Here is a 22758-nt window from a genome sequence, read left to right as displayed (position 1 = left end):
GAACCTCATCGTGGAAAATAAACGTCTTCAGGAGAGAAGAACACTTTTATGTTTGAAGGCAACCATCGTGATATTTTTGAAATTTTACAACTATTTCTAGATTCGGTTTTACCTCGCAGACTGGGACCCGTTTTAAAACCTCCGATAACAGAAATTAAAACCGTGGTTACAGCTTCACGTGAAAAAAACCTCGTTTCAGTTCGTAACTTTGCTGTCGGGAAGGAGCTTCATGAACTCGACTCTCGGCTCCCGTTTTTTTTTTTTTTTTTACACGCTTCATTTCACCCGACATTTAAACACACAAACACATTTACTTTTGCGCTGATGTTCTCGTGTCTTTTTTTTATTATTCCTACAGAGTTCTTGCTTTTTCTTGCAGAGGATTCACATTTAAATTTCTGCCAGTTTCCACCTGGATGAAAAACAAAAACAAAAAAAAACCCTCAAAGTGCGAGCACACGCAGGTCCTCGTTCATTATTCACAACCTGTACACCGCGCTCCGTTACCGAGGGGGTCCTCGGTAAGGCGACACTCGGCGACGACGTACTCGGATCACTTTTCCTGTCTCCGTAGCAACCGGAGTAACCGATGTAATCCACCCACAGCACAACCCCGGGCTCGGCCTGCAGCCGCTCGCTGGTGTTTGGGTTCAAGCAGACGAGCGTCAAATATAGAAGCAAAACTCAACTGTGGAATAATTTTGTAAAAAAACATTTTAGAAAGTAAAATGGCAATAAAATCCTCCTCCAGCGGCTCTTTGGCTTCGGGCCGTCGGCGAGTCTTCAGCGGTGAAGCAGAAACTCCACCTGCACACGTTCCTCATGAAGGGACTTCGTACCGTCATAAAGTTTAACCGCGAGATGCTCGCCGTGTTTTCCAGCTCACGACTGGATGCAGTTCTTCTTCTGGTGCCGCCGCCGGCTTTTAAATCCTGTTGAAACAACAAGGGAAAAAAAGGAGCGATGAATTCAGACTTCAGTAACTTTTACCTTCATTAAAATCGGGATTAGAAACTGAATTCACTGCTAAACTTTCAGTTTGAAGCCCACGAGATTAAAAAAAAAAAAAAAAAAAAAAACTTGCGATAGGAAAAGGAAAATCGCGATCTCGCACAAAGAAACAATTAACATCAAAATCTCTAATAATATAATAGTGAACGGGTGTCGTACCGTCTTCGTCTCCCGTGTTGATGGTCTGCAGAGACTGGCTCCTCTGAATGAGCTTCGACGCCTTCTTGCTTTTGGTTTTCGGCGGTCCCGGTCTCTCGACGATCTCGAACGAGTCCTCCAGCTCGTTCCCTGCGACGCCGTTGCTCTCCGGCGCTTTGCAGGCGGCGGCGGCGGGGCTCTGAGGAGTGACCACGCCTTCCTCGATAGTCTCCGTGCTCTGATTGGCTCCTCTGCCTTTCAGGAAGTGCCTGAAGGAGCTACGTTTCTTGGCCGCGGCCGGCTGGTTCTTCTTCGGGCCTCCCTTCCCGTCGTCCTCCTCGTCCTCGCCGGGCGAAGCGGGACTCTGCGGGGAGTCTCGCTCTCCCGTTTCTTTGCCGGTGCCGAGGAAGCTGCCGTTCAGGCCGTTCCTCCAGCTCACGCCTCCGACCAGCGAGTCGCTCGGCGTGGACAGGTCCTGCAGCGAACCCGTCAGTCCGACGCTGTTCCCGAACACCAGGGAGTACTTGGGGTTGTGGTATTTGTGCGCCGGCACCTTCAGGTCGACTTGTCTCGAGTCCCCGACCGAGACCTGAAAGCGGGACGTGGAGACGGGCTGAGTCCGGACCGGCTCCGGCTTCTTGACGGGCGTCGGCAGCGGCGGCTTGGTGATGTTGAACTCCTTGTAGAGGTCCACCTGCTCGGACGCCGCGTACAGCTCCCTGAAGTCGCTGTCGAAGAAGTCCACGATGTGTCCCGACATCACCGTGATGGTGTTCCGGTCCATCCGGGACGAACTCCAGGTGAAGCTGAGGGAGACAACAGGAAAAGTCAACTCATAGTTACACACATACATACATACATATGTTCGTACGGTCTACGTAAAAAGAAACATTTCTGCGTTCCTCGTCTGAAAAATGAGGCCAATGCAGAAAAGTCTCAAAGCTGCAATACCACCGAGTGCCACTAGAGGTCGGCTCCAAAAAGCCTCCAAATTTGTTCTCCAGGGTCATAACGGTGTTGTTAGCTAAAGTCACTCCTTCTTATTAGTTTTCTGGAGGTCCATCTGAAAATAATCCCTCATTCATTAGATATTAGGCTTCAAAAAGTGGTATGTATGGTGCAGTGAGGTTACAGCTATCAGTGGGCGGGATGTCCAAATATGGTCACTTCCTGCTCCAAAATAGCAAGATGGCGATTTTTTTTTTTTTTTTATCTTAAAGAACCCTTTTTCAATCCTTCTGTTGCTTGTTGACAAAATAGAACTATTCTTGAGCTTCCACGGTTATATTTGAACATTTTTCCCACCAAATCTTTTCGCCTGCCCGCTTTCTCAAAAAAAAAAAAAAAAAAAAAAAAAACACCGACCAGGAGGATAAAGTTTGGTTAAAGCTGCCGGATTCTCACCTGTACGAGCCGAACATGATTTTCTCTCCGTCCACCAGCATGTATTTGGAGCACAGCGAGCCGGGCAGCTTTCCGAAGGACAGGGCCAGCCCGGCGCCGCGCACCATCCGCACACGGAGATTCTGCAAAGACACAGAAAACAACCCCCTTTAATTACACATTAAAAAAAGAAAAAGGGCTTAACATCACACGGGTGAGCCTGAGCACACACGGCGCGAGACGACGTTGATGCAGAGAGTCAACGCCTCGACACCTTAAGTCAACTTTCGAGAAATAAAAAGGTCTGCAACAGAAAAGCCTTTGCCCGGGTGTGTTTACTTAAAGGGAAGAGACATTAGAAACGGGACACCGAGTGGACAAACTGGGAGGAGGCGCCGCTCGGCTGTGTGTGCAGGCGACGGCGTCGAGTTACGCTCTCTCGGGATCCGTGAGCGTTCGAAAAGGCCCTTTCACGGCCTCGATCAACCGACACCGGCTCGCGGGCGGGTACCGCGGCGCCCCGGCTCAACCGCTGTAAGAAACGCAGATAAGGAGGGTTATTGTGTCGCCGTGGCGATCGGATGACAGCCGGCGATCTGCGTTTCGCTCTTAATCTGCATCGGCACTTCGCTGTCCGAGCGTCTTCCTTCGGCGGGGAACTCGGCCGTTTATTATCCAGGGAGTTCTTCAAATGTAAAACTTAAGTCATCCTTTTGACTTTTTTAGGAAATTTGTTTTTGAGCGATTACCCCAATTCTCCAGACGTTCGTCTAAAAGTTGAGCTATGGCTTCTGCAGAACTATCTCTTTATTTTACATCCATGCAGCAGGAACGTTTATTATTTAATTAAATTTGTTCCAGATTTCAATTTATTCCAAAAATTCATGACTTGTTTGACATAAAATGAATAAAACTACCAACTAAGCTTTAAGTTTAAGTGGCTTCACTAATGTAGCTAATGGTACGTTTTAGAGAAATAAAATTTAATGTGATAATCTGATGTATAAGAGTCGTTTTTTCATCCATTTATATTAAATCCTAGTTTCCAAGTAGACCAGTTTTGTTCCCTGAAAAACTGTTTGTTTAAGGAAGTGTCACACGCGTCTCTTTTTTTCGAGCACACAATACTTCCTCAAAAAAACCGGTGTGCGTCTGTAAATGATCCACTCGACCCTGCACAGGGGACAGAGGCTGCCGTTTCACACATAACTTACTGTCACCTGCATTGTGCGGCTCTGCAGGTCTCAGAACCCGAAACCTCCCCGACGGTGGGAAAAGTGGGAAAAGTGTGTCATCGTCTCCGATTTTGTGCGTTTTGGACGCGCTGACCCCGTTAACGGATCTGGAGCAGAGCGGTTTCATCTGTAACTGCTGTTTAAAGAGGAGGTTTACGGTCCTGTTTGAACTGGATCAGACTTGTCTCAAGTTTTTTAAGTTGTCAGGAGTTTCCTACATGTGATGTACGACGTGTTTGAAGTCGTTTTAAGCCACCGTAGCTCGAGCAGGGAACCGATCTGTTTGCTCTCTCTCTCTCTCTGTGTGTGTGTGTGTGTGAGCGAGCGAGCGAGCGAGGCCTCCTCCTTCGTCATTGTTCTGTTTTCCGAGCTGTCTCCTCACCCGCAGATGCACGGCGTTGATCTGCAGCCGAGTGCACATGTCCAGGAAGTGGGGCACTCCCCTGGCCTCCAGCACGGCGTAGACGGCCACGCCGCGCCGCGACGAGGCTTCCAGCAGGTCCTGGAGGATCTGCAGGTCCGTCAGGAGGTCCATGACGATGGCCACCACCTGGGAGAGACGGGGAGGGGGGAGTAAATATCTTACTCTGTATCCGCTTCCATGTCGACTCTGCAAGTTTATTTATCAAGTGTAGTTTTACGTACAGAACACACAACCGTTATCATGTTGGGATAAATATTTATTTAAGTATAATGTGTCGTTGCAAATAGATTAAAAAAAAAAACAACCATAAAAATAGCCGCAGTCCTGAAGTAGGTCGTGCTTTTTGGCTGCAAAAGTATCACACACTTATAAAAAAAATACTTCATATATTGTAAATTTGTTTTTTTTTGTGGGGGGATTTTTCTATTCTTGTTAATAGAGTTAACAGTTGAAGCAAATATCAAGGAATTAAATGCGGAACAAGAACAATAAAAATTAAGCCTGTCGTGGTCATTTACCAAGCAGGAATCTAAGGGGCTGAAAAATGAAAAAAAAAGAAGTAAAACTGCAGTTCCTCGATTGGCCACTTGAGGCCGGCTCCACAAGTGAGTCAGACCTCTGTGTTAAAATACGAAACGTTACAGCAGATGATCACAGCCTGTTACAAAAAATAGTTTTTGTTCATTACAACCGTACTAAACTCCCCCGTTTAGATTCAAATAATTATATGAAGGCTTAAAGTTACACATAATTGAGGGCGGGATTGCGTTGAGTGACAGATGGGTGCCGTCAAAGCCGGCTAGCCGCTTGCGAGGCATCACTTGAGCTAATTAGGCTCACAAAACTATTTTCAGTCGTTAACCGCTTGCGATACAAAGCGCGAACGCATCATTTCCTGCGGTTGACACGCCGGCCCGACTCGTTCTTCCAGGTGATTAAAAACCGCTGGACGAGCTCCAAAACCGGGGACACCGCTAATCGTTTCAGCAGCAGGACCATGACGTAACAGTCCAGGATCTGAGGATCACAAGACGCAGCATCAGCAGGTGCTGACACGGTCCTGAGTTTCACAACGCACGGCACATTTCATCTTTTTATGTCCCCGTGTGTAATCTAAAGCGATCGCCATAACTTGTTTTTCCCACTTGTTATTGTAGCTCTGGTGAACGTTGGTGATGTTTGGACCCGATCCAAGCAGACAAAAACGAGTTCTCCGGGCAGACGAGAGTTTAAATGTCATCGGTCATTCACTCTCAACCGTGTCTGAGTCAAACGTCGGTGATCACATTTTTCACCTTAACTGCTGATTGCGAGGAAAAACCGAAGGAGGAAGACGGTTGGACTCGTTTCAGCGTCAGTCTGACATGTTCATATCGAACACGTTATCTGAAGGCAACTCGAGCTCCTTTGAACTTCTGGAACTAGTCGAGCAAGTCCAGCAACCAAAAAACAAACTATGGATAATAGGTGTTTCATTTTTAGATGCCACTTTGGAAATCAAATATCTCGACAAATCTTTCATTTTGAACGATCGATGAACTCTAACAACCGAGAGCCGCATTTTTTAACTTCGAACTAAATCCCATTAACTTCCATTGTGTCGGTGACATTTCAGAGTCAGATGTCTCATTAAATCCGACTACCCAAAGAAAAACAGATTCGTGCACTTTCTGTACGTTAAATCCCAAATATTTTACTTTCTTTTGTAGTAATTGCAATTTGCGTTTATTTCATGGGTCAGAAAACGCCGACACAACACGACTTATCGGCTGAGGATAATAAGGGACGCAACTATGACCTGAAATTCCTGTAATAAAATGCATTTGACAGACAAACAATATTATGATTCTCCGGAATAAATGATATTTGGACTTTGGTGAATTGATTCTGAAATTAATCCGACTCAGCACACAGAAAACTTGAATTTGCACTTCAGTGGCGACTTTTAATAGAATTATAAAAACAGATGGTGTGAATATAAATAGTGATTTTCTTGCCTCTGGAGTTAATGAGCGCAGCTGCGTTTCCCTGTAAAGCAAAGTGAGCAGCAGGAGAGCTTCACATCCGTCTGAGAGGAACTTTGGAATAAATAAATCTACACAACTGTTTATTTTTCTGGTTGATTGAAGTGATTTTTTTTTTAACATCAGGAGCAGAAACGACTGAAAAATCGGACACTTTTTTTTTTTTAACATAATAGATTGAATTTATTGATTATTAGCAATAATATATAATGGAAACCTCCAGACGTGCGAGTGCTGGCTGCAGGGCTCTAGTGTTTGTTGTCTTTAGGTGTGTATATTTATTCATGTGTGATATAATGGAAAACACTTCTTGTGTTCAGAACAAGTATGAACACTTCAGCCTTCTGACTCGTACCAATTATTTTTTCTCCTCGGGCACATCTCGGCTCTCCGTCTTTTCTATTTTTTTTTTTTTTTTTTATAGAAATAAATGATGCAGTAAAAATAAGACAAGTTCACCTGACAGCAGTGCTTTTATTTGCTTTTTTTCTTCTTCTTTCAAACACACGATTGGATGTGGAGTTAAAGGACATTTTTCTGCAGAGCTCCTCTCGAGTTACGAGATAATTCTCCACTTCACCTCACTCAGATATGAATTACACAGCTGGGCTGCATCTCCTGATTTCAGATAACGACCTCCTGTATGGTCACGGTACGCCTCCAGGGTCAGCGTACGTAGATGTTAAGTGTTAAGAGTCACGGTTTGAACTGCAAATGGATCAGGTTTTTTTTAAGTGCGGAGGATTTACTTTACCTCGAGGGGAGCAATCTCAGCCTGTGATTGGTTAATTAAGCAGTCAGGGCGCTGAGTGAGGCTTTTGTAAACACACAACTAAGGGGATTAGCCGTTGACTGTCTATTAAAAGCGGATGTAGCTTCTGGGTCTGTAAAATGAGGCTAAAGTGCCTTGAGCTGCAATACCACCGAGGGCCACTAGAGGTCGGCTCCAAAAAGCCTCCATCGACTCCCATTCAGCTGGTCTCATGAAATTCTCAGTCAATAAAATGTCTCCAGCAGTTATCTCGGTGTTGTTCGCTAAATTTGTTTTTTTATTAGCTTTCTGGAGGTCCATCTGAAAAGAATCCCTCATTCATAAAAAAATAAGCCTCAAAAAGACCTGTTTCTGTTTGATTGACAGGCCTGTGGTGCAGTCAGGTTACAGCTATCGGTGGGCGGTACGTAGTATTGTCAAGGTTTCCAATCACATCAGTCAAATCAACCGTTGGCTCCTCCCCCCGCCCCTCCCTCGTCCAAATATGGTCACTTCCTTCTCCAAACCGCTCCGAAATAGCAAAGATGGCGCCGGACGAAATCCCAAACTTCATAACGACCGTTCACAAACCGACGGGTGACGTCACCGCCGGTCGCCTTCTTGGGATCAACTTATGTTGTAATTATAAATTTGCGCAGCAGGAAGTTTAACGCTCTGCAGCCTCCAATGCTGCAGGCCGAGTCAATCACAGGTGAGCCTCCTCCTCTCGAGCTGCATGCCGGGGGAAGTCGACCGTGGAGATACGAGGCCCGTGTGAACCTGCAGGACGGGAGGGTTCAGCCGCTCCGCTGCGTGTCCCGATGTGAAGCTGACATTTAAAGCCGCTTCGCTCTCCTCCGATCTGATGACTCAGCTTGTTATAACTTGCTCACATGACTCTCCCCGAGTTCGGCAGGTGTTTATTACCGGCCTGAGTCACGCAGCCCCGCTCTTATGTCTGACTTAGTGGAATATTTCTGGCTTGTGCAATATATTTCATTCTGTAAACAGCTATTAAAAAGAGCTTTCATAGGTCAGCTGCGTTTTGGGAAAATGACACGAAAAGAAGGAAATCGAACAACTGCAGCGAATTCAAATCAACAACATAATAATTTTATAAAAAGGTGCAAAAGTTTGTGCAATTCCCTCTTTGATTTGATTTTATACACTTTATTAATCCCCGAGGGGAAATATCTTCACTACAGCAGGGGGGAGCTGCTGCAGCAGGCTGCCACTAGCGCGGCGCCAGGTAACCTGACCTGAGGTGCATGTTTTTGGATGATGGGAGGAAGCCGGAGAACCCGGAGAGAACCCACGCAAGCACAGGGAGAACATGCAAACTCCGCACAGAAAGGCCCAGGACCGGATTCGAACCCGGAACCTTTTTTGCTGTGAGGTGACAGTGCTAACCACTGCACCACCGTGCCGCTCTTGGCAAGTCAACAATTTCTATGGTGCACGTGTGGCTTTTCATTTCAGTCTACTGCACAGTGAGAAAATAATTAAACAGCTAAATAACACTGAGCATAAAATGTGGAGTTTCCTCGCTGATATTTCTTGTTGAACGTATACGCAACATAGACTTTATATGTGTCTGCGGGGAGCCGGCGTTTCTCAAGTCTGGCTCCGGTTCAAATCCGATGACAAGCATGAATTATTATACTACAGAGGCCAAAACGATCTGCGAGTGAAAAGCGTTTCACTGATGCGTGTAAAAAGGCAGTTAAGGTGTCTGTCTGGCCTTCGAGGCACTTAAATCTGCAAAAACTACAACAGAAATAATATACAAACAAATTACCGACATCGACAGGTAAAAAATAAACAATGAACTATTATGGAGGTGAAAATTCTCCATTAAACCACATTAAAAGATCATAAGTCGAACCTGAAACTGCAGGAAACGACGTGGAAATATTTTCTCTTCTTTTCATTTCAGCTGTTTTTCTACAGACAAACAGGAAACGATTCAAATTATGATGCAAAATAAATGCAGGTCAGGCGATTGTGAAATAATCGCGACGGGACTCGTTAATACTTTATTCTTTTTTTTATCTTTTCTTTTCCAAAAAACAAAAACTACAAGAGCCAAAACACAAGCAGCCTTTAATGTGAGCTGCCTGGCTAACCCACGATCTGCCTTCAGCTGTTATTTTCTAATTAAGAGGAATAAAAGCAAAGTTTACATGAAAAAAAAAATCTAGAGCAGTGGATTTTGGTCCGGCACGTGAAACGCTTTTCTTTCTTTCTTTCTTTCTTTCTTTCTTTCTTTCTTTCTTTGTGTGATCAAGAATCACAGATTCAAATTTTGGGACCTCGACTACCAAACTTCTGTTACCGTGACAATCCCTCAGAGCTCACACCTGCAAGCTGAAACCCAAAGTATCTGTCCGACGCAGTGATGGTGGAAATAGCAGGTGATAACTGACACTTCGAATTTTCAGTTCCATCAAAAGCCGAATACGAACTTGTTGAAACCTGCCGCAGACTTCTGTTCTGTTCTGGGAAAAGTCCCAGTAATTACCTGGCTTTAAATCTGGATTGCAACATACATACAAATAACTTTTGTTCCATACGTCTGTCGCAGGAAGAACTGTGATGAATTACACCAATGAGTTAGTTACTATGTGATAGAAAATTTTTAAATAACGCTGAAATGTCTTTCTTCATTTACGTGATACTGAAAATAATCCTGAAGTTTTCTTCTAAATGATCAAAAATTTTGTACTTAAAATGACATGAACTCAAGTTATTATTATAATGTGTCGTTTTGTTCCGCTAGTTGTCCGAACCCCAAAGAAATTCAGTTTACAGTCAAATATGTCGAATAAAAACTAAATTGAAAAGTGAAATAAGGAAATTTTTTGGGTATTTTCTGCTTGAAAAATCGAAACAGGTGCAGATTATTTATTATTTTTACTATTTTGCATTTGGACTATTAATGAATTAATACTTTAACAAATGAACACCATTTCTTCAGTGTGGGTTATATTTATGGTTTGAAATAAATCGAATCGACACCATTTAGTGTCGTCTGAGGATTCCAAAGAATCCTTTTAGACCCGAGAACGTCGACTAAAATGTTTATTTAGATTCAAACATCATTTATTTCCAGGTTCATGAGGACAGGAGAGTGACAGTAATTCCTCTCAGCCTGAGGGTCTGCCTCTTTCAGTGTCACATGATCACCTGCTGCCAATCAGTCTGAATATTTCAAAGCGATTATCCTGCTGAGTGCCAATTGGATCACGGAAGGTTTCTTTTCTAAATTACACCTGCGTGTGTTAAATAGTTTTTCAGGTTAACCGCTGAGAGTTTACACACAAACTGTTCTTAATCTGTAAATCTGTTTAGTGTAAACCTGCATTATTTTTGCAGACAGGCGCACCGCAGTAGAGGTCTGGTGTAAAAAGTTACGCTAGAAATGAGGATTTTTGATCAAAAATGAATCATTTAAGAACATTTTACAACACAAAAATCGCAAGTTAGATCTTCTTAAATGTGAATAATTGCAAATGTTCTCTGTATAGGTTGATTTTGGACTGAATTTGAAGAAAACTGATTAGAAATGAACTTTCTCTGTTATAGATTAACTGACACTTTACATCGTTGTCAGCAGAAGCCCAAATTGTTTTGATGATGTATTGGTTGAGTTTGACTCAATTTGCATAAATATTATTATAAATTAAGGAATAAACTTCTTACATTTTAGCAAAATATGCAATTATTGGTCATTTAAATTCATTCATTATTAAGGGTGGGGTGAAAATAGGCTGATTACACCTAAACTTTTAACCATATTTTAGGGAATGTATTATCCTATATCTGTAAATAGGAGGAACTTATCAATAACTTGGTTTATTTGTGTTGGAAATATAAACGTCTTTTACTTTTGTGGACTCTCAGAGACTTAAGTACTGACCTTGTGCGCCTCCTGGATGAGCCTCCTCACCACCTCCTTGATGTGCGGCCCGGGCTCTTTGGGCGGGTGGGTGTACACGGACACCCGGGTCACCCCCTTGTAGACGCCGCTGCTGCCGGGCCAGCCGATGTCCAGGGGCGGCACCTCGGTGTCGGACATCTGGGGCCAGTAAGTGGAGTGAACCCCGGAGTCGGCGCTGGAGGACTCCTTGGACTTCTCCTGCTCGCAGGACTCGGAGTCGCTGTCCGTGTCGTACTCGTGGAAGGTGTTGCGGATGAGTTTGACCTCCCTGGCGCACAGGAAGTCCTTGACGTTGTCCTCCTTGAGGCGCATCTTGAAGGCTCCGTCCCCGTTCCTCAGCAGCTGCTCCAGCGCCGCGCGCTGCTCCTCGCTGTAGTAGAACTCCGGTCGGGACTCCGGCACCTTCTCGTTCACGTGCTCGTCGTCCATGCACACGAGCTGAGACTCCGCCATGGCCGCAGAAAACTTCTCCCCCCCCTCCCTGCTGTGGCTGCTGCTTCTCCCACCGCTGCTCGACAGCACACAGCGCTACCTGTGCGGACAGGTACCTCGGAGGGGAGAGCGTCAGGTAGCAGCAGGGGGCGGAGCCAACAGGTCGCTACAAAGACCCCGACAGGCTCAAATAACTTCCTGTTACAAAACCTTCAGAATAAACGCGGTCACCAGTGGAGGAAGTGCTCAAATACGTTAAAACCCCCAAAGTACCACATTGTAAAAAATACTCAACTACAAGTAAAAGCACTGCATTCAACTACACTACCGCTACAGGTAAAAATACTCCAAGCAAACAAACGATCATATCTTAAATTCGTACACGTGCCCCTGAATCAGGGCAAAACTCGCTCAACGGGAGGCTCTTGCGTGGCTTTTATTTTGAAGGCCGCCCGTCCTCACCTGCAGTTCAGTTTTTGTTTGCTTTTGGTGCAGCTGGACAAGACTTCAAAACAACCCAGAAATCCCAGTGAATAATTATCAGGGTTCAAATGTGATGGAGAATTTACTTTCTAAATTCTCTTTGCAAATTTTTTTTTTCTCAGCGGTCTGTCTATGAATTTCCCACACAAATCCTTCAAACATTATGAGTTGGCATTAGATTTAAACATGAAATCAGTGATAAAAATATTTTTTTATTTCCAAGTCAGTGAGCTGCGAGGAAGTTACATGTCTTGTGTGAAGCTCTTTTTTTGGTCTTTTTTTTTTTTTAATATATCATACAAAACAATGTTTTTGGTATAAAATGTGAGCGAACATGAGCAAGAAAAGAGTCGATTCATCAGCAGCCAGGCCGACGAGCATTTATCCAATAAATACCTGCCGACAGACACGTCACAATACACGGGAAAAAGATATTCCCACGGCGGCACTTCCTGTGTCAGTTGATCATGTGGGGGAATCAGGAAGCTCCTGCTCCGTCGTGAATAAAAACAGTACGTACGAACACGACCCGACTGACACGCCGGCGGACGGCCGACCGGCGTGTCAGCGCGGACGCTCCGAGGCCGCTGCACCCGCGTCAAAAAGGTGTCGTGAAGGCGTCGCCCGGAGCTCCTCCCTCACATCTGCGAGGTGTAGTTGGCCGGAAACAAGCCGCTCCTCCCCCGCAGCTTCCCCTTCCACCACGACGCGTCGGAGCGGTCCAGCACCTCGATGACGTCTCCGGCGCTGAAGCCGAGCTCGTCGTCCTCCTCGGCCGCGAAGTCGTACAGCGCCTTCACCTGCACCGCCTGCGCCCTCTGCAGGACGGGGGAGGAGACCAAAGCACAGATTCCAGATTTACTAAATAACAAATAATCCTTTCAAATTACTAATTTGAGTTCTTAATTTATTGCTTTCTTCCCTATCTGATTAATAAAATGCGTCGTTAAAACGGGCTCTCGGTTTGTTTAATTTGCTGTAGAGGGCAGCGAAGTGCAAAAAACGTTGCAGTTTATACGTTTAAATACGGCGTCCTCCAGAAGTGCGTTTACAGTCGAGTGGGAAAAGTTTTCTGAATTCAAGATCAAACCGTGAGACAAAACTAGCGACAGACAAGTTGTCATTTCACAAATATATATTTGAATACATGAGAACTTAAAGAGTCTATTAACGGTATAAAGTCGTACTGTCAATGTACTCGTAAGGAGGGAAATGCACCAAAACAAAAACAGTACTGAAAACTATTCAGTTCAAGCTCTTTCGAGGTAAAACGAAAACAATGAGATGTGATTTGACAGAAGAAAGTAAAGACAGCCGCCGCTTTTCAACTCGCCGTCGCCGTCTTGGTGGCAAAACTGTATTTTTATTTATAAAAAACGCTGACGACGTCCTCCAAACGCATCGTTCTAGGCTTCGAGCTGAAGTGCTAAGCGTGCTAACGTGCCGGCCTCGTGCAGGCTGACCTGAGGCAGGGGCATGGTTTCGGAGGTGCGGCGGGGAGGGTACGCGGAGCAGACCGGGCTGCTTCTTCCCGTGTGGCCGATGGTGTGAGCTCGCTCCTCCAGACCGGCTCTCTTGGCCTGGAAAACAAGGAATGACGCCATTTATTTTCAATGCTTCTGTTTCAGGGTGAAATATGTAAAATACTCCGTCTAAAACAGCTTCCTGCACCTTCCACTTGATTTTCTAAGTGTCTAAAACTATCTAAAAAAACAACAACCGTTATTTATTTATTTATTGAATCTCACTAGGAAGAAGAAGTGCGTACCAGCTGGTTGTTAGGTTGGTCTGAAGCTCGGCGCGGTGTTGTGGTGATGGCGGCGGCCGCGTTACGCTGCTCGGGCAAACTTCCCCTCTTCACCTGCAGGAAGGAAGCAGATAGATAGATACTTTATTAAAGCCTCAAAGGGACTTTTTTTTTCTTCTTTTTTTTTTAACGTTACAGCAGCATATACAGGCCAAAGCAATAAAAATATATATATCTATATATATATTTTTTTTTAATGCACATTATATACAAAGAAAAATAGAATAATATTGAATTAAACTAAACTAAACTAAACAAAAGTGCCTTAAAACAAAACAAACAAACAGATAACATCGGGAAGTACAGTCGAGTTCTCAACTCTCATTTCTATTTACAATATTTAATTTTTATTTTACGGTGAAGAAAAGAAAAGCCTTAAAAACGGTTGAACCTGGGCGGTGGAGGGGCTCCGGTAGTCCGAGCTGCCGTCGTCGAGGTAGATCTCCCGGGTTTTAGAGATGGACGTGGTTTTGTAGAACTCCACCAGCTTGTTCAGGGAGGTGAACTTCTCGGACCACAGATAGTACTGGCCCTTATTGTCCCGCATCACTTTGAAGTGTTGGACGTCTGACTCGTGTCTGAGGAAAAAGATTGAAAATATGCGTGGCATAAACCAAAAAAATACACAATAGAATATACGACATATGTATCACGGGACTCTTTTAGATGTTTTCCAGGTTTTTTTTCTGGTCACGTTGAGTCACTGTGCAAAAGCAGCTCCAGGACAGCTCATTCAGTCCAGTGGTTCATTTCCTCGGCTGGGTTGTCCTCTGCTGGTCAATGTGCAAAACTACAACATCAAAGTTTACTTAAAAAAATAAAAAATAATAACTTCCATCCCAGTGTTTTTTTGTCATTTGGATGTCAGAGGAATGAGAGGTTCAGCAAAGTCCCAATGGATTCATCCTCTGGAGACAACGCATATGTAGATGGGGAGATACTTGACTTGAATAAGTGACTTGCTGGTTTGAACTGCCGAGGGGGAGGGAGGAGTGGGAGGGCGGGGTGGGGACTTTAATAGGAGCTTGATATTAGCATTATACAAATTTAACGCTGGAAAAACCTGTAGACATGCTAAAACGTGTCTTTTCACGCTTGTTATATAAAAGTAACAACTACAAATCTCAATATTAGAGGTGAATATTTCAACTAAAACGAAACAAACCGCCACAAAATGAGACATATTTGAATTGGAGCAGTCAGTCCTTCAGCCGCCATCAAATCTACTGTTAAATTTAAAATGTCGACTGTGACGTGCGCGGTGGTCTGAAAGCAAACTGACTGAACCTCACTCCGCCTTTGCACCTCAGTTCGGTGGTAAATATATCTTGCAAAGTTTGCAGCTCATGAAAGAAGCTCGGAGGGACGAAGTGATGACTCACCGTTGATTGTTTTTTTGTTTTTTTTAATAATTAGTGTAACCTGACGGGCGCAAAGGGGAGATATGACAGTTGAAATCAGGACGCCAAGTATAACGGCTTTATTAACAGATTTCATTCACGCTTTTGGTGTTTTTCTTCCACGTCAGCGACTTGATGAGTGGTAACACTCAAACTGAAGACATATTTCGATTATGTGGGTGTTATATTTAAAATCAGTGGTGAAAACGTCAGAACAAAGGATTAAAAATGACTCCAAAGACAAATCAAATATCAAATTCGCTACCTTTAACTAATTAACCTCTTGATTAATTTCATTAATTCATTTAATTTCAGCTCAAACCAACCAGGTTTTGGAGGCCTGAGGAAATAGTGTTAACTTAAATAAACAGTATTTAATGCACACAGCGGCTTCATGGGCTCGACTAGTAACTATTAACATGAATTAACTCCTCTTTCTGCATTGATGAATAGTTATCAAAGACTTTGGCACAGAAACCTAATTTCTGGAAAATTGAATGAGAGTTTTAAAGATTTTTTTTTTCTTTCCATTTTAACTTTCTTACTCTGCTGTTTACTGGGTGATGATAAACAGCCTCAACGTCCTGAGATTGGTCCAAAAAAGTCCGAACCGTGTAGGAAAGTGTTTTTCACAACCACGGTTCAGTTTAAACCGGACTGAGAAGCACCTGTTGGCGGTTGAACCAAAATTCCTGACATTCATTTCAGAAAATCAGCGAATCCATCCATCATCTCTACCTGCTTTATCCCGAACAGGGTGCAAACGCATAGAAAGGCTTCAGGCCCCGGGATCGAACCCGAGGAAACCTTTTTCGCCGTGAGGCGAGAGTGCTGCGCCACTGTGCCCAAATCAGCAAATTCCAAAGCCCTGAATATATCCTCGCGAGCCAAACTTCCAGCTGTTTTTCAGACTCACTTGACGGAGATGGAGAAGTCTCCCGGGGAGCTCTGGCAGCCTCGGATCACGAAGGCTCCCACGTCTCTGCACCTCAGCAGCTCCTCTGCGGCGCTGCGACTGGCGTTCTCCTGAAACCACCTGGATACGAGAGACCACAACGCATCCTCATCATCGCATGTAAAAAAAAAAACACACACACACACCTGACAGCCAGGGTTTACAAAACTGAATCAAAATCCTCCTCTGAAAGTTTTACGCACCCAAACCCGATTAAAAATATGCTCTTTATTTTCTCTTTTACAGTATTTCTTTTCCAGTCTTACACGGTTTGCATTCTGCTTTCACTGACGTATATTTCATGTAATCGCCTCTCACCCCGGACTCTGCATTTCAATGTAGTTCTGCGGTACGAATCCTTCCTGCCCGTTCATCTCGGCCTTACACCAGTGATCTTCCGGGCTTAAGATCTGTCCAGAAACATAAAAAGAAGAGGTGCCGTGTTACGTCCACGCTTAATGAAAAATAATTCCTCATCTCATCACGCACGCTGACCTTCAGGATGTCGCCCTTCCTGAAGCTGAGCTCGTCGTCCCCCGTCGCGGTAAAATCATACTTTCCTTTGGCCTCCATCGGGAGCAGCTGAAGAACGGTTCAGACAAAAACGTAGAAAAAGGAGAAGCAGACCGGCGTTTCTCTGCAGGGAGGAAGAAATTTGACATGTAAATTCTCAGTCCTGGAGCAAAAAAAATAGTCGTGATTTCCGTTCGAGCAAAGACAAAAATCATACATTTGAGAGCAGAGAAGCTTCTCCCCTCCGAGGTGCCAATGTGCTAATGAGATAACAGCTCTGGTTTTAGACTTAACAGCTGTGGTTGATCTGAAGGAAGTCACAACGGGACTTTTAAAACTCTTCAAAATGTACTTTTTGATTAAAGTTTCTGAGCTGCACAAAGTGGGGTTGTTCTTGTACCTTTATTTCAACACAATCAATAAACTAACGGGAATTTATTCATTGGAAAGTTTATCTAAAACATAAAGCATCTTTCAAATCGATTAATGTAGTTCACAGAGTTTTAAATTCACTGAATTGTAACCGCTGAAGTCAATTAATCAATTATGCAATCGCCATGAAAATGAACCAGCAAGTCATTTTATTTAAAACAAATATGGCAAAAATGAACTTGTTTCAGCTTTTCAGTGTGAATGTTTTCCGTTTTCTGTGATAATAAACTGAACATTTTTAGGTTTTCGAAACGTCGACACAGAGACAACTCTTTTCTCACATTTAAAGGACGAAGCCACAACTTAAATTCACCAAGAAAAGTAATCAGTAGAGTCATTGATGATGAACCAAACGTCTGCAGCCCTGAAGCTCGAGAGATAAACAGTAAGACGGAGACGAAAAGAAAAAATAAGGAGATAAAAGTTGAATAGATAAAATATTAACAAATTTGTAAAGGTCACATGCATGAAATGCATGAAAGCTATTAAGCAGATATTACATTTTTTTTAAATGGTTCATCCAGAAAAGATTGCCATCTTAAATGTTTCACAAAAAAGTGTTTGTCTTTCATCGATTTTCGAGAAGAGGAAACAACAGCAGTTATTCCCCGAAAACACAAATTCATATTTCAGTTCCTGGTCGGCGTGAATGAAGGACGTTAAACATTCGGACAGTTACAGGAACTGGAAAAGTTCACTTGTCGTGTATTTTTCTGCCAACTTCTCCATTCGCTGTTCGTTTCAGAGGTGCGACCGGGAACCTGGAAGCGGGTCGACACCTCGTTAGGAGGAAATTTAATTCTCCAGTTAAAAGTCGGTGGATCAAACTGTCAATTCGAGTCCCATGACAGCAGTTACTGTATCACGGGTGTCACGCCGGTTTATTCTTTTCCCACAGATGTGAAGAATTAAAGCTTCACTCTGTTTGCGGTTGCGAAGCGAAGGATGTGGTCGAGTTATCGAGCAGCTTCAGTCGTGCAGCTGCAAGCTTACAAACCCTCTTCTTTGAACTCCGGGAGCGACGTTTTAAAAAACACCCTCCATGCCCCCCCCCCCAAGGGAGAGGGAGGGGTAAATACATCTCTCAGTTAAAAATAAAGATTACTCATCTCTTAATCCACGCTCAGACATTTTTTTCTTTTTGAACTTCATGTCATGCCACTTTTCTATTCTAGAGGGGAGGTGAGAGATTTAATCAGGTATCCCAAAACCAAGAGGGACTTTTTGCAGTTGCCAGTGGGGGGGTGTGTGTGAAAAGATTCGATCGTCTTCATGAACAGAAATTATCATTTATAGGGAAAAAAAGAAAGAAGAGCAAAGCTAAAACAAGCAACTGAAGCGTTGGCATCGTGACGCACGCCGAGCGGAAACTACAACCTCCGACGGGGAACTAATCCAAGTTGAGCCTCTTGACCAACGTCGGCACGCGTCTCAGGAACGCCTCGTCGCTTCGTCGCCCTTCGAGGAGTCTCCGTCGCCGGTTTCCAGATGTTTGACCCCCCTCTATTGTTTTTCGTAAAAATGTTCTCGTTCTTTTTATTCTTACGTAAAGTGATTTGCCTTTTTGGAGGCTTTATCATATTCAAAAACTCATGAAAGTGGAAACACATATGTCTCCCGGAGGAAAATTTCGTATTCTAGTGGAGTCACGAGTGGGCTCGAGAGCGCCCCCTAAAGAGATGCCCCGGCGGCCACATTTACCTAAATTCACCAAATCCGGTGGACACGTGTATCACACCTGGACGCACAAAAAAGTTACATTGCACCGTTACGTCAACTGGACAGGAAGTCCACCATTTTGAATTTAGTTGCCATTTTGGGCATGTTGTACTTTGTCGAACTCCTCCGAGGGATTTTGTCGGACCGACTTGAATTTAGGTTCAATGGATAGAAAACATGTTTGGGATTAAATCTTCTTAAAATAATTTGTTTTCGTCGATGCGTGTGCCCGTGAGAGGCGGCCATTTTGAGCATCTCACCATGAAACTACAAGTTGCTTTAAATCTTACGTACACGGACCGACCTTCTCCAAACATCACAGGTATGATAACAGCCCCGCCCTGAAGACCCCTGTGTGGTAACATTCGCTCATAGTCATAGCGCCCCCTGTTGGCCACTGGAAATGACACTTTTCATACTTTCACATTCTACGTCGAGCTGGTTGATCACATGAACGTAAAGTCGGGTCACAATAACTAAACATGTAGTTGATGATAAATTGAGACATTCATTCGACTCATTCGACTTTGTCAATGGACATCGCCGTGACGATGCGGCAAAGTTGGATGTCTCGCCGTGACACAGGAAGTTGATGTTTAAGGTCAAAGGATGCTTGAAACCTCACGAAACGTGTCACATACGTCCGGCGTGGTGAGACGACACATCTGATGTGTTTTGCGAGCGGGCGTGGCCAAACGGCTCGCCAGCGCCCCCTGCTGGAGACAGGAAATGAGACAAAAATAGCAACTTTAAGCGGGTATACGTGGTCCCTCGTGTGCTGCACGTCGGGGAAACAGCTTCGGGGAGGCGGCTAAAATGATGCTAGTGACACTTTTTTTTTTTTTTATCCAAAAGGTCAAAGGTCAACTTCCCCCCTTTTCCTGTCCACGTTTCCAGGCCCCGTATTTCACGTGCGGTCATGATACACCACCTGGTGACACTCAACCTCAAAACGTGCTTCCAATTGTACAAAGCGTTCGACGTTTTGCGTAGTTTCGTTTTGCGGCAACATCCGTATTTGAAGCGTCGTCTTCACCGACCGATCGACTTTCTCCGGACGAATTTACACGCCGAGGCAGTCGACATCCGGCAGAACGAGAACAATGTGAAGCTGAAAAAAAAATACACTTAATGATAGCTTTTCTTAAAGTCTTCACCGCGTGTATTAAAGAGTCTGGACAGACATCCAACCACAGGAAGGTGCTTCTGTCTCATCTGATCTTTAATATCTGACTCTTCTGCTTAAATCCATATTTGCCGATTGACGCTGCGACGTCTAACGAGAGGAAAAAAGCTCCATTTTCACCTTCTCGGCGACAAGACGGCGACTCGCCCGAAGTCGACCACGTTGACGCGTTTTAAAAAGTTGGAATAGGGTCGCTGGTTTTGGTTCAGCAAACCCTGTAAATCCTACAGAACATCGTCGAGGGTCTCAAACATCGAACACAGCAGAGACTGAATTCTCAATATTATGAGGTTTTAAAAAAAGAAAAAGAGCCCAGAGCTCCAGATTTAGACGATACTGGAGCTTCGTAACGGCTGAATAACATGAAGGTTTTTCTTGCTGTTTCATGAAGTTGACACATTTGAAGCCCTGTACCGACATTAAATGACAAACTTCACAGGAGACAACTGCAAAAGTGCCGACAGCCTGCTGGTCAGCGTTTCAGTGGCACCATGCTCAGCGACGGGGGTTTCCTGAACTCATAGCAGAAATAGTCAGCCTCGTTGCGCAATACATCAAATTTGATGTTTTTCTTTTGTATTTTACAGACAGTCAGGTCGTGCAATACCATCGATGTACTACAGGCAACGGCTGCAACTAATGATTCGGTCTTTTTGAACTATTAATGTCTGAAAATAGTCTTAAAATGTCCCGGATTGTCCAAAACTCAAAAGCTGTGTAGCAGATATTAACATTTAAATTGATGAATTGAAGGATTTTTTTTTTTTTGGTTTACATTTGCATGATTAACTGATTATAAAAAATGTCCATCTAACAGTCCAAAGATCAGGTCACAAAGAAAACTTGACAAATAATCACAATTTAAGAGGCTTCAGTTCTGGCATCTCCGATATATTGCAGATCGACGTATCAGTTTATCAGGATGCACGATTTCTTCAGCGGGCGATAACAACCGACTGCAGTTCGCTGTAGAGTTTCAGCTGTGAGATGTGTTTGCTTGCAGTGATGCATGAAGTTTCACTGTTTTAATCGCGAGGGGACATCATGAGGAAGGGGGGGAGGGGGGATTCTTTCTAATGTTGATTCACCTGCGTTATAAACCGCTCGTGTGCAGAAACCCATGCAGTTGCAAAACAGTTCAGACGGGTGTTTCTGAAATTATGTGAAACTTTTTGACTGACATCACTTTTCTTAAGTAGAAAACAAAAAAATTTCAGTTTTCTGCGACCGCGAGGTGAATATCTTCGTTTCGAAAATGTTTCATCACGAAAATAACTGGCAGCCAAGTGGACAATAATAGGTCTCGAAAAAAAGTGAAGAGATTTAAATAATTATTTGTAATTTATTTCAAGACGCCATCTGAACTGCTTTTTAGGCTTTTTATGACATTTTAAGTAATCAAGGAAATAATTGACAGCTTAGCTAATAAAGTAGTTGAAGCTAAAGTCCACAAAAAAGAACCATATTTTGTAATCAATTATTCATTTCAGATGCCTTTTTGAAAAGCAGAAACGTCCAAAGTTCCCTGGTTTTAACTGAGCAGATGTGAATATCTGTTGCCTGTCTTCGTCTTCAATGACCGTAAATCAAAATATGATTTGGGTTTGGGACAATACAAGAGATTTCAAGACTATTGTTGTATTGCATTTTATACATTTATAGGCATCAGAGATGAAACGGGGGGGATTGATCTCTGCCTGACGGTCATGCAGCTAAAGCTGATCCATAAATCTGTTGTAGATATTAATGAGTTTGACTTTCTTCGACACTCCTCTCTCTCTCTCTCTCTCTCTCTCTCTCTCTCTCTCTCTCTCTCTCTCTCTCTCTCTCTCTCTCTAACAATAGCTGTTGAATCCACTTCCCCCGAGTAAAAGGACTAAAAAGCATGCAGCTGAGGAACAAACAGGTCAATTCAAACGGCAGGACCTGGCAAACGGACACTTAACCTTAATATTACATAAGAAGTTACAATTCAAACTGTTTTTCGCTGTATTGAAGAACAATAAATGCCCACATTGAAGTGCAGCTTTCATAAACCACTTAATTAATAACAAAAATAACACGTGTGATGTTGTGTGTAGGTGCAGAGATTTCTAAAAAAGGACTTCATTCAATCTAAAAAGAAATAACACAGTTTATAATAAATAGGAGTAAATAGGAGTAAATAGGAGTAAATAGTTTGTAACGTGGACGTGAACGATAGAGAAGTGGGAAACAATGAAAGAGGAAGAGAAGTGAGCTGAGCTGCTGCTAAAATCAGTCATTTTCTGAGGAAACTTTTGTTTTGGATTCCTTTCTCATGTTTAATATTGTTCAGCTTACCTTTCCGCCTCTCCGGGGTTGAGTTTTACTTGAAGTGAAGTTTATTCTAAGGCTCGTCAGCTTCTCCCTCCGGAGGGTGAAGGCAGCAGCATATTTAAGAGGGTTTTTTTTTTTCTCCAAAATAAATTAACTTCCAGTTGTTGTTGTTTTTTTTTTTTTTTTTTAAATGAAAGCAGTTCTTCTTGATGCGTTTAGCTGGACGAAGTCGAGCAGACACGGAAGATGAAGTGCCTCGGAGTGTTTCTGCTTTCTGCGGCCACTGCTCCGCTCTGGTGCCGCTTGCATGTAATGAACCGCCTCTCTCCGAAGTACAGAACAAGCAGCTTTTCAAAATAAAAGCCCACACGCTGCAGCACCCTTCTCTGTAGCGCCTCCTGCTGTTGATGACGCTGGCGTCTACGGTCTGATCACATGTAAAAGAAGTGCTTATTAACTAAAACTAAAGTCCTCATCGTACAAATTGGAGACTTAAAATCAAAACTCACGTATAAGGTACGAATATGTTAAGTTTCCAGGTTCTCCTGTCGTTTATTTGTATGATAAAAAAAATAAAACATTTGTCAACCCCTCTTTTATTTTTCAAAACTCAATACACCCTGTGTT

At 43.6% G+C, this 22758-nt stretch overlaps 3 protein-coding genes across 5 annotated transcripts in view; all 3 read right to left on the bottom strand.

Annotated features, from left to right (window-relative positions):
* sstr3 (somatostatin receptor 3) overlaps window positions 1-22758 on the bottom strand; it is a 56763-nt gene that overhangs the window by 31518 nt on the left and 2487 nt on the right. The gene's annotated exons all lie outside the window — the stretch shown is intronic.
* Window positions 334-11933, bottom strand: fam83fa (family with sequence similarity 83 member Fa). Its single transcript, XM_069716068.1, has 5 exons — window positions 10886-11933; window positions 4150-4317; window positions 2554-2675; window positions 1171-1955; window positions 334-932 (listed from the first exon to the last, which is right to left on the bottom strand). Exons 1-5 carry the CDS (start codon window positions 11357-11359, stop codon window positions 883-885), a joined length of 1599 nt encoding a protein of 532 aa, XP_069572169.1. The 5' UTR covers window positions 11360-11933; the 3' UTR covers window positions 334-882.
* grap2a (GRB2 related adaptor protein 2a) lies at window positions 12014-22424 on the bottom strand. Of its 3 annotated transcripts, none has more exons than XM_069716086.1 (8): window positions 22156-22424; window positions 16479-16620; window positions 16302-16393; window positions 15945-16064; window positions 14020-14206; window positions 13590-13682; window positions 13285-13401; window positions 12014-12639 (listed from the first exon to the last, which is right to left on the bottom strand). In XM_069716086.1, the coding sequence occupies exons 2-8, from the start codon at window positions 16554-16556 to the stop codon at window positions 12460-12462; spliced, it is 867 nt and encodes a 288-aa protein (XP_069572187.1). In that variant the 5' UTR covers window positions 16557-16620; window positions 22156-22424; the 3' UTR covers window positions 12014-12459. The 3 variants fall into 3 exon arrangements, with proteins under 3 accessions (XP_069572187.1, XP_069572188.1, XP_069572189.1); XM_069716087.1 differs by lacking the exon at window positions 22156-22424 and adding an exon at window positions 19594-19614; XM_069716088.1 differs by lacking the exon at window positions 22156-22424 and adding an exon at window positions 16714-16732.

Source organism: Brachyistius frenatus, unplaced genomic scaffold (genome assembly GCF_029030835.1).
Source record: "Brachyistius frenatus isolate BFR_SWC_R1_liver_20210118 unplaced genomic scaffold, ASM2903083v1 Contig_151, whole genome shotgun sequence".
NCBI classification, from domain to species: Eukaryota; Metazoa; Chordata; class Actinopteri; family Embiotocidae; genus Brachyistius; species Brachyistius frenatus.
The sequence above is the reverse complement of the archived record's forward strand: the minus strand, read 5'-3'. Positions and strand labels throughout refer to the sequence as shown.

Coding starts and splice junctions, on each gene's coding strand:
- fam83fa (XM_069716068.1), bottom strand. CDS start 11,359: ATGGCGGAGTCTCAGCTCGTGTGCATGGACGACGAGCACGTGAACGAG. Junction 4,318..10,885: donor TCATCCAGGAGGCGCACAAG/GTCAGTACTTAA, acceptor CGTCTCTCCCAG/GTGGTGGCCATCGTCATGGA. Junction 1,956..2,553: donor ATCATGTTCGGCTCGTACAG/GTGAGAATCCGG, acceptor TGTCTCCCTCAG/CTTCACCTGGAGTTCGTCCC.
- grap2a (XM_069716086.1), bottom strand. CDS start 16,556: ATGGAGGCCAAAGGAAAGTATGATTTTACCGCGACGGGGGACGACGAG. Junction 16,394..16,478: donor GGAAGGGCGACATCCTGAAG/GTCAGCGTGCGT, acceptor GTTTCTGGACAG/ATCTTAAGCCCGGAAGATCA. Junction 16,065..16,301: donor ATTGAAATGCAGAGTCCGGG/GTGAGAGGCGAT, acceptor TCTCGTATCCAG/GTGGTTTCAGGAGAACGCCA.